We start from the raw sequence: 17692 nt of genomic DNA on the forward strand, positions 1-17692 counted from the left end.
AACATCAACTTTTTTAGGTTTACATTTGTGCATAAGTTTTATCGTAGTACATTATTTCTTTCATATATTGGTGCATAACTTCATACGACGTCCTTGGTAAGAATTAATTTGCTCTTGCAGCAAATTGCTTTATTTTTTGATATTTTGGTTAACTGAACGTCTAGAAAATGCTTGATATGATTACTTACACAACTAGGTAAGTAATGAACTTGGGTAGTGCAAATACTCTTGATGTTTAATTCCATGGATTGTCCAATCACATGCTGTTGAACCTAATTAACTATATATGATCTTGCGGTTTGTGTGAAGATAATGTAATTTCCGTTCTCCGTCAATTTGTTACTGATGTTAGTAATACGTGTTTATGCTTTAATTACTACATACGTCATCCATCATTCCTTCCTATTAGGACAACGTACATGTCTTGCAAAAGAATTTTTTTTCTCATGTGCCAAGTCTGCTGAATGCACTATCAAGTGAGTTAAATCCAGGCTATTCCCTAACAAATCTATGGTCGTATCTATTTTTCCCTTCTGTGGCTATCTCTCAATTTGTATTTGTTCACTTATCTTACATTTATAGTAAACCATATAGCCTAGATAATTCCCATTTTAGAGACAATGCTTGAAGCAAGAACACATGTAGACCTATCAAGCGTGTCTCTTTTGTAGGATGTACATATATAACATTTACATTTCAAGCTATCAGAACCTTGAGGCAAAGCTTGAAGCGAGGAGACATGTAGACGTGTCAAGCATGTACTTTTTGCAAGATGTACATGTAGTCTTTAAGGCTAAGAAAACCTTCATATCTCCAATTTTTGTACATAGTTATATCTGATGATATACTGATATGAAGATTAATTGCTCTTATTAGCTAGATTATGGATGTACTTCCATATGTTTGTCAGACATGAAAAAACAACAAGATTTGTTGTTGTATAGTAATAATTATAGTTACTGATCATCCATCATGTTCCTGCTACCATGCGTAGAAAGGAATAAGATACAGCTTAACATACTCATGTTATCCCACCCAAATGTTCCGCAGCAACGCGCGGGGTATCATCTAGTTTCTTTTATTGAGGCGTCATTTTCCTAGATGAGGTAGTGGACCGCGCTTCACATAAGTTGTACCGAAAGTGAACCACAACACTAACAAAAATGAACCGCATGAGTTTTTGTTGTCATTTTGCATACCTTTTTCTTTTATGCACGTAGAACTAGCAAGTGGACCACAAGGACTGAGCGATTGAACTTCATTTAATATAGAAGTGAGCTTCTTTTTCGAGATGTTTATATGTTGTGTTTACCAAGTGGACAACAGTGGAGTTTTATACCAAATTGCGTGAGAGAACAAAGTGAGCTTCAAAGATACACACGCACAAATTACTAGTACCAAACTGCATGATCATGCACGCTACATTGCACAAACAATGCACAAACAGAACACAAAATTACACAGACTCGCTGTACTGCATGGACGCGCCGATAGACTGCACGGAGGGGGCTCGGCCATCCAAACTAAATGGACCAGGGAAACTGCAAAAGGATTCAAAGCGGCGTCCAACCGAAGTGCACCAGGTTCTTCCTGCAAAAATCAGTAAAGTAAACCTCAAGAGTTGCACTTAGATTTATCTACAGAAAAACACAAAAACAGTGCGCATGGGGGGTGAGCCACCAGCCTGTGCAAGTCAACTGCACCTGCCCGGGGCCCGAACTGCATGGCCACAGCAAACGCACCGCTGCAAGCCAACTGCACTATTGCGACAGACCATCGGGGGACCCTTCCAAAGCGAACTGCAACCCCACTGCTCCGTCGTCATCCTTGAGCAAGCAGTTTGCCCTAGCTGAGCGACATGGGCAAGAGGGGCTCTGGGCGGCTCACCAGAAGTATCTCCCCGGTGAAAGCTCGGTAGAGCTGCTTCCTACCCTCCATCTGAAACTGTAAAAAACAGTAATTGACATGCAAAAAATGAACTGCAAGCACAGGGGGCCGCCGGACCTGAGGTTTGGGGGTTGTAGCATCGGTGTGGATGTGCACTGCAGCACCGCCTCTGTGCACTGCAGCACGCCAAAAGGAAGAAACGGAGAGGGAGCCAACACGCGCGCCTCTGCAACATGATCAGGCCCGTGGCGGTCGGATCTGGTGCCGGGTGACCCGCGCGGGAGGTTTGCTGGCGGCACGTCATGCAGGGGGTTGGCCGCGCCCCGGGCCGATGGCGGCTGGATCCGGTGGGATCCATCGGGGCGGCCACCAGATTGATGCGAGAAGATGACCACCGTTGCACGGGGCAGGGGCGCAGTATGGCTTGGAGAGCTGTCAGTCGAGGGGGAGAGTGGATCCGCGAGGAGGCAGGGCCATGGCGCTGCAGAGGTCGGAGTGGATCCATCGGGCTGCCGCGCTAGCGGACTGCAAGCGTGCACCTGTTGCACTGCAGCCGCACACGCCACAAACTGTAGAAGCTTTGCACCGTCACCGCTGGGGAAGGGGCCCATTTAGTTGCCGGGGGTTGACCGCCATTGAAGGAGAAGGTTGGGGGAAGGAGATGAGCCTGGGATCCGGCGGATCCGCGTACGCGGCGCTGTGGTTGGCGGGCCAGGGCGCCGATGCACTGGATCCAAAGATAGCTGACAGCGGTGGTTGAAGGTGGCGGCGCTGGTTTCCATGAAGGCAACCACGACGGTTGACCAGAGGGAAGAAGCCGGTTGAGCGGGGAGGTGGCGGATCTGGGACAGGACGCACTCCGTGGTGGGTATGGCAGGTCGGCGGTGCATCAAAGGCGGCCGTGGTGGGTCTTGGCAGGTCGGCGATGCATCGGCGGCTGTCGTGGTTGCTGGCGGAGTTGGGGAAGGTTGGGGTGCGGGGGCATAGGAAGGAGGAGTGGGGCGCCAGGGGTGCCGAGCCCGATCCGGATCCTACGGCGCGCCGGAGCGCCATGCTCGTGGGGTGTGGATTGGGGGTGGTGGCGATGGGGCGTGGGCATCTGGGAGAGGTGGGTGGGGGGTTGACCGGGGTAGAACGTGGGTTCGGTGGGGGTGGGGTGTGTGGGGCTGGCCGTCTAGGGTGGGTTTTTTGTTTTTGTTTTTGCAGTTCCATGGGGTCCAGCGGTGGGTGTTTTCAGAATAAGGTTTAGTGTTATTATATATATAATACTATTCATCACCCAGGCTGCAGAATAAGTTATTCTTCACCTGAGGTAATTTTACGATCGCTTCATAAATAAATTACGTCTGGAATACAAATAGTTACATTCATATTGATTCACTACGTAAAATTTGGTACAAGAAAATAAAACAAATAGGTTATAACACCAGAAATATTGCATTTTATGTATGTTTTTACGTTCGTAACTTTACGTAACATAAAATATTTTTTACGGCGAGTATATATTTTCTTACGTTCTCTTTTTACGTATGAAATAAGACAAATTTTCGAAACCTAAAAATACGGTGCATTGACGTCAAAATTTACAAATAGCACGACCCTTTACGTAACACACACACACACACACACATATATATATAGGATGGGTCTATTCTAATAACACCTTTAAGAGTCTTATTCTAATAACACCTGGCTTATTCTGATAACACCCACCGACCCGAACAACCCGCACTGCCGGAACGCCGCCGAAATGCAAAAAAGAAAACAAAAAAACCCAATCCCAGCCGGCCACCCCCACGCACCCCACCCCCACTAAGCTCACATTCTTCCCCAATCAATACCCACTCATCTCTCCTTGATGCCCACGCCCCAGCGCCACCACCCCCAATCCCCCAGTCCCCACCCCCATGAGCATGGCGTTCCGGCGCGGCGCAGGATCCTGATCGGGCTAGGCTCCCCTGGCGCCCCATTCCTCCTTCGTCTGCCCCGCACCCCAACCTTCCCCCAACTCCACCGGCAACCACGGCAGCCGCCGATGCGTCACCGACCTGCCATGACCCACCATAGCCGCCTCCGATGCGCCGCCGACCTGCCATGACCCACCATGGAGTGAGCCCTGTCCCAGATCCGCCGCCTCCCCGCTCAACTGGCTTCCTCCCTCTGGTCAACCGTCATAGCTTCCTCCATGGCAACCAGCGCCGCCACCTTCAACCACCACTGCCAGCTGCCTTCGGATCCGGCGCATCGGCGCCCCGGCCCGCCAACCACTATGCCACGTACGCGGATCCACCGGATCCTAGGCCTTCACCCAACCTTCTCCTTCAACGGCGGTCAACCTCCGGCAACTAAATGGGACCCTTCCCCAATGGTGGCGGCGTGAAGTTTCTGCAGTTTGTGGCGTGTGCGGCTGCAGTGCAGCAGGTGCGTGCTTGCAGTCCACCAGCGCGGCAGCCCGATGGATGCACTCCAACCTCTGCCATCGACCTTCACGAGCGGGATCTGCATGCCGGCGGGCAAACATAGCCCGCCCAACCTCTCACCCCACCCACATCGGCGAGCAGGGAGGGGAGGGCCAGCACCACGCACGCGCCTCTTCCCATCCCCATCCAAGCTCCGCCAGCGACTTCCGATGTTGCTGCATCGTCAGGATCCGGCGTTAAACCTCCTGCGCGCGACCAGAGCGATGTTGGCCTAGAGCAGTCGCTGCCTGCACCTGTAGTACATCCAACGGCGCCGTGCAGTGCGGCCAACGACGGTTTGCAGTACCACCAACGACGGCTTGCACACCTATGTTGCCTTCGGGCTCCTCTTGCTCTTGCTACCTCTCGTCTTCAAGCTCCTCCTACCCTGTTGGCACTGCGTTGACATGTTCTTCCAGTGTTACCATATGTGTTCAGTTGGCAGGCCTGTGCATCTCGGTTGCCACCCCTGTGCAGCTCAGTTGCCACGGCCGGCCTCCAAGGCCTCCTCCCCAACCCTGACACTGGACGCCGCCGCCCCGCCATCCCTTCACCGCGATGCACGCGAGATACACCGCCCCAAGGGCCGTCTCTCCTTCCACCGGCGACGGTCACGGCAGTGCACTCATCCCTCTCTCTTCCACTAGAGTTTGCTATGCGTTGTTCTTCCGGTTGAATTATCAGGTTTTTTCCAGTTAATTTTTTAAAAGGAAATCAGTTCCTTTACCTGAGGTGTGCAGTTTACTTGTGCATATTTCCATATAATTTTGCACTTACTCCTGCAGTGCACTCGATGCGGTCCGCTCTGACCGTGCTCGGAGTTTAGATGGGAGCTTGATGAGGTTCACATTCAAATGCACTACTCGACAGTGGTTCAGCAACTCATCCTGTGCAGCTCGGTTTGCACAAGCGTGCGGTTTGGTATATCGCCCCGTGCAGCTCGACTGTGGTGTCGTACAGTTTGTGCACGTTTTTACTGCAAGTTGTGCATCGTGCGGTTTTGATGTGTAAAGGCGTTGACTATGCAGTACTCAGATGAACGTATGTCTGATGCAGTTCGGCAAACATGTGAGTGCAGCTTGGCATGTAATTTCGGTGGGGGTTGCATTTTTTTGAATTTGTTGTGCCATCCGATGTGTGGTTGCTGGATGTACCTATTTTCGAAATACTATTGGTTGTGTCTAGAGGTTCATTTCAACTTTCTCAAGTGGTTCATTTTGATGAAAGAAAAAAAGTTAGAAAAAGAAACTAATGCAGTGCACTAGCCTCTACTCTGGAGTCCGGACACGTTAACACAAAGAAGAAAAAAATGGACAAAATAGAAGAATGCAGTGCACTTGGCTCGTCACTATAGTCCCAAAACATGTTAATGAAAAACACTGTCAGCAGTAACTCATGCGATTCAAAGAATAAAAAAAGATAGAAAATGACAACAAAAGTAATGTGGTTCAATTCTTATGGTGTTTGAGGTTCACTTATGCCCGATGTGAAGCGCACTTCACTTCTTCGTCTGAGAAAAATTTATGCCCGGCAAAACAAATCATAAAGTTTGCTTGACTGTCTGATGCAGTGCGATTTTCTGTTGGAAGCAGTGCGTTCTTCTGTCATATGCAGTGCACACGCCGTTTTTGGTGTCGCAAAAAACAGAGTGTCCGCATTTCGGTAAAATTGAAATTGCTCTTGAACTGTAAGGAATTAGAGAGCGTGTTCTACATCAAAATGTTGCGCCTCACCGATATATTTTCAACAATGTATCGTTTGAATCATTTTGATCAGCGGTTTGTAAAAATTTCAAGAAAAACGGCCGCTGCCACTCGTCGTCCGACACACAATTTTCAAAATTAACTTAAAACCATATGAAATCTCAAAATCATTTTAACATATGAAAGTTGTTCCTCGTCCGTAGCTTTCCAACGGCGTATCATACGCCTCGTTTTGACAAAGGGTTAGAAAACTGGAGCGAAAATAGTACCGAATTTTTTTTAAAAAATAAAAAACAAAATTCCGCGATTTAGTAAATTTGAAACTGCTCTTAAACCGTAACGAATTAGAGAAAATAATAGATATGGAAAGGATGCGCCTCGATGATATCTTTCCAACGGTGTATCATTTGCTTCGTTCCGACGAGCAGTTTAGAAGAAATCACGAAAAAACGCTCGCTGCCACTAGTCATGGGCCACACCATTTTCAAAACTGCTCTTAAACTGTGTGGAATCTCGAAAAGTGTTCAACATATCAAAGTTGCGCCTAATCCATAGCTTTTCAACAGTATATTACACACCTCATTCTGATAAACGGTTAAAAATCTAGAGCGAAAACAGTACCGAAAAAACAACGCGTGCAGTTTTTTCCGACGAGAAGTTCACTCGCGTGAGTACTGCAACACACTTGGTTTAACGAATGACGTGCACTTGCGTTGAACATGCAGTGCGAAAGTGTTATCAGAATAGTTATTCTGCTAATATTAACAGAATAGACCGGCTATATATATATATATATATATATATATATATATATATATATATATATTATAAAGTAGCACTATTCTGATCCCGGGATCAGAATAGTTATTTTGATAACAGTCCGTCTTATAAGGAGCCGACGGAGATGTTCCCGAACTATAGAATCTAGATAAAATGGAAAACGGAGCCCCACTCCTGCACCACCCACCTCCCTGATCCAAACGCAGCACCCGCCCGTAGCCGGCGACACGGCGGCCGCCCCGCCCTAGGCAGCCCATGCGCCGCAACCCAGACCATAACCAGCGACACGCCACACCCCCGAACCCAACCGGCGACACACCGCACCCCTGCCCCCAACGGATCCGGAGGAGACGTCGCCGCACCACCTCAAGGAGCACCTCAGGGATCGCCAGATCCGGCGAGGATCCTTCACCGCACTTCACTTGCCGGCGACCACGAGCACAAGCGTGGATTGGACGCTATCCTGCAGCTAGAGGAGCCGTTAACCTTCAGCCAAAGGAGGCAACGACCTGCAGCTGGTCCCGCAAAATACCTCTCCCGCACCCCACCGCCGATCCCTCCAGCGTCGTCGCCTCTGCCCGAGCTCTCAGTGACGCGCCCAAGCGCCGTCCGTCCTACCCCAAGCTATGTTCCTGCTCATCCATGCCACTGATCTAGATCAGGGTTGCCCCAGCCGCCGCGAAGGCCTACAGCGAGTGGGTCCGTGGTCGGCATCCTCCTCCCATGCTGTTTACCTGGGTAGCCGCCGAGCCCACCACCTCTGCCCACGGCATGTGGACGCAAATGATGGCGGCTCCGGGGTGCTGTAGCCTGCTACCGCTGGGTGAGTTCATGTGCAGGTGTGCAGCATTGTATTGGGTCTTGGCTCTATGCGTGTGATGATGACGGTGAGTGAGTGAGTAAGAGCATTACTAGTAGAGCCCTCAAACCCTCAAACCCCTAAAAATAACTGCTTTTTTTTATAGTTTTCGCGGAAAAAACGCCGTAGACTAGAACCTCTAAACCCTCAAACCCGTAAAAAAATTTAGAGGTCCAACCCTCAAACCAGTTTGCAATCCGTAGAAGTAGGGGTTGAGAGGAAAATTGCCCCCCAACCCGCACTCGCTCGCTCGCTCCTCGCTCGCTTGCTCCTCACTCGCGCGGGAGCCAACTACTCCTCCTCCCGGCCTCCTTCTCCCGCCGCCTCCTGCCGCGCCGGCCATGGAGGGCCCCGCCGCCGCCGCGCCTGCCCCGGCCGCCTCGCCCGCCACGGCCGCCGCGCCTGCCCCTGCCGCCTTGCCCGCCCCGGCCCCGGCCCCCGCCCCCGCCCACCCGACCGTGGCCTACGTGGTGGCGGCGACCCACGTCGGGGCCAAGCGGCGGCGGGCGGGCCTCGCCGCGCCTCCTCCCGCCTCCCCGGCTCCCGCCCCGGCCCCCGTCCCCGCCCCGGCGCCCGCCCCCGCCCACAAGAAGAGCCGGCCAAAGGCGGCCGGCCGTGGGCCTCGAGGGGCTTCCTCCAAAGTCGTCGGCTCGTCCCCGGCTGTGAAGAAGCCGCAGAAGAAGCCCGCCGCCGCGGCCGCGGCCCCGCCCGCCACCGTCGCCGAACCTCCTCCCGCCGCGCACGAGGTGTTCGAGGAAATGGCAACCCCATCCTCGTTCATGGACCTCCTCCAAAATGCGGAGGTGGACCTCAGAGCTCCGCCTCTAGACCCCTTTATGGTTGGCGATGACTTGGAGGAAAAGGAGGAAGATGAGGAGGATGAAGGGGATGACGAGGAGGAGGTGGCCGAGATAGGGGTGGAGGCATTCACCGCCGCTTCCCGCCCACACGCGCGGTCGACAAACTACACCGAGGCGGAAGATGTCCTCTTGGTTCGTGCTTGGGCAGCTGTGGGAATGGATGCTACCACTGGCACCGATCAAACCGGTAAACTGTATTGGCAAAGGATCGAGGACGTCTATTGTAGGATCAAGCCGAAGAATAGTGGGTTCATCCATCGCACTTTCTAGTCGCTTCAAGGCCGGTGGGAGTTGATCATGCCCGCTTGTTCTCGTTGGAGTGCAGCCATGGACCAAGTGAGGGATGCACCACCTAGTGGAACCGTGGAGAGTGACTATGTGAGTACATATTTCTTCACTATTTTGATTATGTGTGTGCACTATGCTATTGGTGGGTTCTTATGTGATTTATGTGTGGTTGATAGGAGACAATTGCCGGCTTGAGGTACAAGGAGATGGCTGCTTCCAAGGGCAAGCCATTCCCATTTAAGCATGTTTGGTCAATTCTTCAAACCTTTGACAAGTGGAAGTTGAGGGATCAAGAGACCTCACCCAAGAAGTCGGCAATGCTAAGGATGGACGATAGTGAAGATGAGGAGGAGAGGAACATGGGCAAGCCCGAGGGAAACAAGAAGGGCAAGCTAAGGGTGAAGATGGAAGAAGAGGCGTCAAGCCTAAGGGACAAGATGGACCACATGATGAAGGCAAAAGAGGAATTGACAACGAAGACATTGGAGATGAAGCTTCTTATCACTGAGAAGAAGAAAGAGGTCAAGCTTGCACAAGTTGAAGCAAAGCGTGAAGAAGCAAAGCGCAAGGCCGAGTTGGAGGAGAGGATGATCAAGCTCAAAGAGGCAAAGGTATGGAAAGAACTCATGGTGGAAGAGAAAGAGCACATGATGATGTCCAAGAAGGACATGGATCAAGACAAATTGCAATGGTGGAAGGACTACAAGGAGGACATCACAGAGAGGAAGAGGATGTTCCGTGTTGCGGGTTCTACTTTTCGAGGTGACACTCCGATGAGTAGTTGTGGTGATGGCGGTGTGTACGACTCCACCGGTGCCGATGGAGATGCTTGATGGAGCCCGCTTGTGGTCTAGGAGATGGCACCGAGGTGCAACTTTTGGTGATGGTGCCGATGAGAGGAGGAAGATGATGATTTTGTGATGTAAACTATTAAACCATGCATCAATGATTGTCATTTGGTAGTTTGTTTGGAAGTTGATTGTGTTCTTATTGTCATAAATTGTGAGATGTCAAATGATAGATTTAAAGGTTGGGGTCGAGGCAAAGACTAGAACCCTCAAATCTAATCCTTAAAACAGTTTAAGGGTTGGGTTTGAGGGTTCTAGTATTTGCCCCTGTTTTTCAACCCTTAAAAGTGTCAAAAAGTGACACTTCTCAACCCTTAAAAGTGCTTTAAGGATTTGAGGGTTCTACTAGTAATGCTCTAAGGTGTGTGTGTGTGTGTGCACACGAACTGAAAAAAGTTTCAGATCTTATAGCCTGCTCATGTGCACCACAAGTGTTTGTGTTTATGCCCCAAAGAAGAAGGTCACCAAGCTGGAGGGGAGAAGGTCAGATGAGGTGCAGGGTGCAAGGGTGTTGCCTTTGATGAGGAACATGGTCGTTGTTCTAGAACATGGTGTTCTTTTTGTTGTTCCTAAGTGAGTGGGTGAGCGGGTAACTTCAGAGGCATAAAAGAACATGCAAACAATGTACGTACATGTGTAGTGATCTGAGGCAAGATACATAGGATGTAAGAGCATCTCTAGCCGCACCCCCAATAGGCCCCCCAGGACGACTTTTTTCGCGCCGGCACCGAAACCCCCCAGTCGCACCCCCAAGATGCTAAAATCTGCTGGCTCGGCCCGTTTTTGGGCCCGGTGATCCCAGGCCGAACCAAGCGCACTAGGGGTGCTTGGGGGCTCAGGCGAAAAATCAAGACAATCATTCAGATTCGCCCCCACCCCCGCGCGCTCAGCCTCCACCCTGCCGATCCCGGTGCGCCCATCGCCCACCACCGCTAGATAGGCCATTCCCCGCTAGAGAAGAGAGAAGGTTTCACTGCGGCAACCTCTCCACCACCTTCCTTGGCGAGTTTTCCGGCGCTCTGGCCGTGCAGGGCGGGATACCGGCAGCTGTGCGCCTACCACGCCCGCCAGGTGTTCGGCGATTAGTCTTCTCGGCGATGTACTCGGACAATGAGAAGGCGCTGGCGGCGCTGCTGGAGGAGAAAGCCGATGTCGACGTCCAGGATGCAGAGCATCTCATGGTCCTCGCCGCCCTGGCCAACCTGCTCGTGACCAATGAAAAGCCGCAGCGAGGTGGCTCGGTGCCGGGGCGGCTGAAAGTGAAGAACCGACATCGTTTGAGAGGCTATTGCATGCTCTACTCTGACTACTTCGTCGATCCTCCACTACACGGAGACAAAGTATTTCGGCGCCGTTATCTGATGAGCCGAAAGCTTTTCCTCAGGATTGAGAATTCCATCTAGGAGTTCAACAGCTACTTCAAGTGCAAGAAGGATTGCACTGGCAAACTTGGATTCACCTCAATCCAGAAGTGCATGACAGCTATGAGGATGCTCGCATACAGAGCTCCCGGTGATTCGCTTGACGACTATGGGCGCATGGTCGAGTCCACGGCCATTGATTATTTCTACAAGTTCTGCAGGGTAGTGGTGGCAGTGTTTGGACCGCAATACTTGGGATCACCCAGTGCTGAAGACACTTCTCGGATCCTAGCACAAAATGCAGCAAGAGGATTTCCTGGGATGCTTGGAAGCATCGACTGCATGCATGGGAAATGGAAGAACTGTCCATTTGCTTAACAAGGGATGTACAAAGGCGCCATAGGTGGTTGCAGTGTAGGACTCCCCCTTTCCTTGTTTTAGTAGGAGAGAAGGAAAGAGGAGGAGAAGGAAAAGGAAAAGGGGGCTGCACCCCTTATCCAATTCGGACCAGAGGGGGGGGGGGGCGCAGGCCTCCTTCCTTTTGGCCTCTCTCCTCTATTCCCGTATGGCCCAATAAGGCCCATATACTCCCCAGCGAATTTCCGTAACTCTCCCGTACTCCGAAAAATACCCGAATCACTCGGAACCTTTTCGATGTCCGAATATAGTCGTCCAATATATCAATCTTTACGTCTCGACCATTTCGAGACTCCTAGTCATGTCCCCAATCTCATCCGGGACTCCGAACTCCTTCGATACATCAAAACTCATAAACTAATAATAAAACTGTCATCTAAAGCTTAAGCATGCGGAGCCTACGGGTTCGAGAACTATGTAGACACGACCGAAACATGTTTCCGGTCAATAACCAATAGCGGAACCTGGATTCTCATATTGGCTCCCACATATTCTATGAAGATCTTTATCGGTCAAACGGCATAACAACATACGTTGTTCCCTCTGTCATCGATATGTTACTTGCCCGAGATTCAATCGTCGGTATCCCAATACCTAGTTCAATCTCGTTACCGGCAAGTCTCTTTACTCGTTATGTAATGCATCATCCCGCAGCTAACTCATTAGTCACATTGCTTGCAAGGCTTATAGTGATGTGCATTAGAGGGCCCAGAGATACCTCTCCGACAATCGGAGTGACAAATCCTAATCTCGAAATATGCCAACTCAACATGTACCTTTGGAGACACTTGTAGAGCTCCTTTATAATCACCCAGTTATGTTGTGACGTTTGGTAGCACACAAAGTGTTCCTCCGATAAACGGGAGTTGCATAATCTCATAGTCATAGGAACATGTATAAGTCATGAAGAAAGCAATAGCAACATACTAAACGATCAAGTCCTAAGCTAACAGAATGGGCCATGTCAATTACATCATTCTACTAATGATGTGACCCCGTTAATCAAATGACAACTCATGTCTATGGTTAGGAAACATAACCATCTTTAATTAATGAGCTAGTCAAGTAGAGGCATACTAGTGACATTAAGTTTGTCTATTTATTCACACATGTATCATGTTTCCGGTTAATACAATTCTAGCATGAATAATAAACATTTATCATGAAATAAGGAAATAAATAATAACTTTATTATTGCCTCTAGGGCATATTTCCTTCAGTCTCCCACTTACACTAGAGTCAATAATCTAGTTCACATCGCCATGTGATTTAACACCAATATTCATATCTGTATATGATTAACACCCATAGTTCACATCGTCATGTGACCAACACCCAAACGGTTTACTAGAGTCAATAATCTAGTTCACATTGCTTATGTGATTAACACCCAAAGAGTACTAAGGTGTGATAATGTTTTGCTTGTGAGAGAAGCTTAGTCAACGGGTCTGTCACATTCAGAGCCGTATGTATTTGGCAAATATTCTATGTCTACAATTGTCACACCCTAGCTAGTCATGCATTAGAGTGTTGCATCATGTTTACTCTTTCATCAGAAACTTGAAATGGGGATCTGTGAAACCCTCAGAATCATTTTTGAAAATGATCCAAATAAAAATTTCTCCAAAAGGGTCCAAGAAAATGCTCATGTTGCTCTCTGAAAATATTGGACAGGGATAAAAATCAAACCAATATTTTTAAGAGCTCATAGGTATTTATTTTGGGCATTTGGAATTAATGCATAAATATTTGCATTGCAGATATATTATTTATATATATTAATATATGTCCAAATATTATGCCATTGATAAAGGAGCTCTGGAATAATATATCTAGCTCCTGCAAAAATTGGCATAAGGTAAATAAATGATTTAATATTTTTTTAAATCAAAACAAATGTCAGAAATTAGAAAAAGAAAAATAAATAAAGGGAGAAGCTTACCTGGGCTCCTCCCTGTGCAGCCCAGCCAGCTGGCCGGCCCAGCCAGCAGGCGGCCCAGCCCGCCTCCCTCCTCTGTCGTCTTCGTCCTCGACAGAGGGAGGGGAGTGTGGCCGGCGCGCGCGCGCGCCACCGCGCCACGCCACCTGCTCGCCTGCCTGCCTGCCCTCCCCTCCTCGTCTCGATGCCCCGGACGACGCCACGCCCTCCCCCTGCTCTCTCTCACTCTCCCTCGGTTCCTCCCTCCTCTCCCTCGCTCTCTCTCTCACGGCCGAACACCACCATCGCCGCCGTTCGCCATAGCAGCCGTCACCGGCCACCCCTCGCTCCCTCCGCTGAGCTCAGGAGCTCCGCCTCGACCCCCTCTTCCTCCCCACCGACCCACAGCTCTCCGGAAGCCCTGCATCGCCGCCCACGTCGCCGTTCCCCTCCTCGGCCACCGGAGATCATCGCCGTCGATTCGCTGCACTCCGGCCGTCCCCGAGCCCGCTAACCATCCCTGCAGCTCCGCGGTGAGCCCCCGGGTCGTTTCCCCTTCTCCCCTGGTCTCGTTCGACCTCTAGGCCTTAGCCCCGTCTTGGCCGAGAGCTCCACGCCGCCGGCGATGTCGCCGTCGTGGCCACAGTCACCGTAGCGCCCAACCGAGCACACCCACGTCTTCACCGCACCGCGTAGAAGCCGTAGGTGCCAACCCCGCATCTCCGCAGCCGTTGTAGCCTCGATCCGGAGCTCAATCGAGCTCCGGCAGCCGCCACGGTCGTCGCCGTCGTCGGTACAGGCCACCCCAGGCACGGCCACCACCACCGTTCGACGCGCGGGAGCAAGGGCTCTCCAACGAGCCCAAGCACGGCCTCGCCCGTGCCCTGTAGCGCGATTCCGCATCGCGCCGCCGTCTCGGACCTCGCCGGCGTCATGTCGCCGGTGGGTTTGACCCACCTTGACCACGGCAGGACCCCCCCTGTGTCCCTGACAGGTGGGCCCAGCCCTATAGCTAATTAGGATTAGCACTAACCGAGTTAGTTAAACTAACTACCCCCCCTGACACTGACCAGTGGGCCCCAGCGCCACTAATCCCTAATTAGGATTAATTTAACCCTGTTAAACCCCCCTGTCACTGACGTGTGGCCCCCACACGTCAGGTTTGACCCCAGCCAGCCACAGTTGACCACTGACGTCATGCTGACGTCATGCTGGCGCAATATATATATTTCTGGATTTAATTTAAATCAGGAAATTCCAGAATATTATTTAAACTTCAAAAATTCATAACTTTTATTCTGTAACTCCAAATTGGACAAATTATATATGAAAAATGATCAGAAAAATCCAATCTATCCATCTGTACTATTTTCATGCATGATCAAACAAGTTAAATTGATGTTTTAAGCAGAACAAGGAAAAGCACTTTAAAAGGCCATGTTTGAGTTTGAAATTTGAATCTTTGATTCAAATTTGTTCAAACCCTTCTGGTTTTAGTTGCATTAGCCCAACACACTCATATTGCCATGTTTCATGCATGCATCATATTGTTGCACATTGTTTGGTGATGGTTGTGTATCGGTGTCCTTTGCGACAGGTTCTGCCTCCGAGGAGTACCGTGATTACCCTAACGAAGAACCGTATCAGTGCATCGAACCATCAGGCAAGCAACCAACCATTTGATCATATCGATACAATCCCATGTTCTCGCTCCTGCTCTCTTTTACTGCATTAAGACAACGCGTTTCAAACTGCTGTGTGCTACGGTAGTTGAACCCATTTCCTCTGCATGACCTGTCATTGCCACAGTAACTAGATGAAACCCACTAGCATGTGTAGGAGTTGTTTGAGCCATATGTATGTGTTGTTCCTACCTTGCTATGCCTGCTATGCTTAGAGTCGTGTCAGGTCTGGTTCATCTGGGTGATGGGCTAGAGTGAAATGATTATGTCGGTAATGAGAGTGGTGTGGTGAACACGATTTGGTAAAGGTATCGATGAGAGGCCATGTAGGAGTACATGGTGGGTTGTTTCATTGAAGCCGACCTTAAGCACTGAGATCTGTATGTGTGATTTAAGATACAGCTACTACCATGCATTGGGCCCTGAAATATGACCCCGCTCGACTTCTTATTCACCCTAGCTCTCTGTCCAGGAGTTGCAAGTAGTTTCTGGTGTTTGTAGTCTACTGGAGGCCGTGGACAGCGCTGACCGTAGGGGTGGGCTGTGATGCGGTAGGTACGTGGCCGGGTGTACCGAATACCCGTTAGGTATCTCGGGAACCCTGTTCACATCGTTCGGGGCCGTATGGGAAACCTCGGCCGGACTCCCTGCGGATGGAACCTGGATAGGCGATAAACCTGGACTAGAGGCTTAAGTGTTTAGGTAGGTCGTGGTCTACACCCACGTCGGCTTTCGCTTGAAGTCTGCCGAGCACATGTCGTGTGCAGACGCTAAGTGGTGGAAACATGTATGAAGAAGTACACCCCTGCAGGGTTAACATGATCTATTCGAATAGCCGCGTCCGCGGTAAAGGACTACTTGGTTGCCTATACAGTTCATAGACAAGTAAATGGAAACTACTAAAAGCCTCAAGATAAGTGTGAGTGCCGAGGATGGCTCTTCCGTAGGAAGACGGAGGTGGATCCTCGGTAGTGTATTGAAGTGGTGAGTAGTGGACTCGTGTGCGCAAAACCATTTCAAGTTGGAGTATCGTAGGATAGTCTAGCCAAGAGTCAAAGCTGGCTTGCTGCAATAACTCCACCAACCCTTCTTGATAATATGCATGTATGTAGGATCTGATGTAAGTCTTGCTGAGTACCTTTGTACTCATGTTGCTATAATTTACATTTTTACAGAAGACGCTGCAACCCCTTCTGATGGGTTCTATGTAGACGTTGACATCAACGAGTAGGCTAAAGACCCAGGTGGTGACCCTGAGCTTGTGAAGGACCACGTAGTATAGCTAGGCTTTCCAAGCCTCTTTTATTTTACTAGTTGTCTGTACTCAGACAAGTTACTTCCGCTGCTGGTTTGTATGACTGTATGACTTGAATGTTGGGTCGTGAGACCCGTACCTTTGTGTATGTTATGTATGGCTCCCTGAGCCTTAAATAAAGTACTTGTGTCGTAGAGTCATGTTGTGATGCTTCGTTGTATTTGCACATATCGAGCATATTGTGTGTATGATTGAAATGCTTGGTATGTGTGGGATCTGACTATCTAGTTGTTTATCTTTAGTAGCCTCTCTTACCGGGAAATGTCTCCTAGTGTTACCGCTGAGCCATGGTAGCTTGCTACTGCTCTGGAACACTTAGGCTGGCCGGCATGTGTCCTTCTTCGTTCCTGTGTCTGTCCCTTCGGGGAAATGTCACGCTTTGAGTACCGGAGTCCTGTTAGCCCGCTACAGCCCGGTTTACCGGAGTCCTGCTAGCCCAGTGCTACAGCCCGGACCCACTTGCTGATGACCGACACGTTCGAAGCTGGGTCATGGATGCCTGTCCCTGTAAGTCTGTGCCACTTTGGGTTTACGACTAGTCATGTCAGCCCGGGCTCCTTATCATATGGATGCTAGCGACACTATCATATACGTGAGCCAAAAGGCGCAAACGGTCCCGGGCAAAGGTAAGGCGACACCCGTGGGGATACCGTGCGTGAGGCCGCAAAGTGATATGAGGTGTTACCGGCTAGATCGATGTGACATCGAGTCGGGGTCCTGACAGCGTTGGCATCAGAGCCGGACTGCCTGTAGGTTCTCCAAGCCAAACTGGTCGATGTTGAGTCTAGAAATTCTTTAGTTATATGTAGGGGAATTGTTTGTGGGTTGGAACGTAAGGCTCTTTTTACTCCTCTATCTTATGACATTCTGATCTGAGTCAGTCCATTCTTCCACCGGGGGTTAAGGAATTAGGATCTATACTCTCTATCAGGATCACGTGTTACTAATCAGTAGTACCTTATAGGTATGATGGATACAAGCCTAGTTCAGTTCTTCTACCATATTATGTTGCTAGGATGGTCTCAGAACTTTGATATGATGATGTTGAGTGTGTATGTAATCCTTTGTCAAATGTCTCAAAATCCTTCTTGAGCATTTACAGCTGTTATGCTGCCGAAATTTTGCTAGAAATTCTAATGCCTTTGCATTATGATTGTGCTTTCAGATGGCCACTCGCGACCTCAATCAAGTGGTTCGCCTGACTCGATGCCTAGATGTACCCGGCCATACTGCCAAGTTGGTCAGGGTAATGACTGAGGCTGGATACCGCTGGTATCCTGAGTACACGGTCGAAGAGCAATTTCGGGACTTTAAT

At 49.9% G+C, this 17692-nt stretch overlaps 1 protein-coding gene across 1 annotated transcript; it reads right to left on the minus strand.

The window, feature by feature from the left end:
• Nucleotides 1-1316: 1316 nt before the first annotated feature.
• LOC123065263 (uncharacterized) lies at nucleotides 1317-3004 on the minus strand. The gene is made up of 2 exons (XM_044488600.1): nucleotides 2005-3004; nucleotides 1317-1590 (listed from the first exon to the last, which is right to left on the minus strand). The coding sequence occupies exons 1-2, from the start codon at nucleotides 2496-2498 to the stop codon at nucleotides 1554-1556; spliced, it is 531 nt and encodes a 176-aa protein (XP_044344535.1). The 5' UTR covers nucleotides 2499-3004; the 3' UTR covers nucleotides 1317-1553.
• Nucleotides 3005-17692: the final 14688 nt, after the last annotated feature.

This window comes from Triticum aestivum, chromosome 3B (assembly GCF_018294505.1).
Source record: "Triticum aestivum cultivar Chinese Spring chromosome 3B, IWGSC CS RefSeq v2.1, whole genome shotgun sequence".
Lineage (NCBI taxonomy): Eukaryota > Viridiplantae > Streptophyta > Magnoliopsida > Poales > Poaceae > Triticum > Triticum aestivum.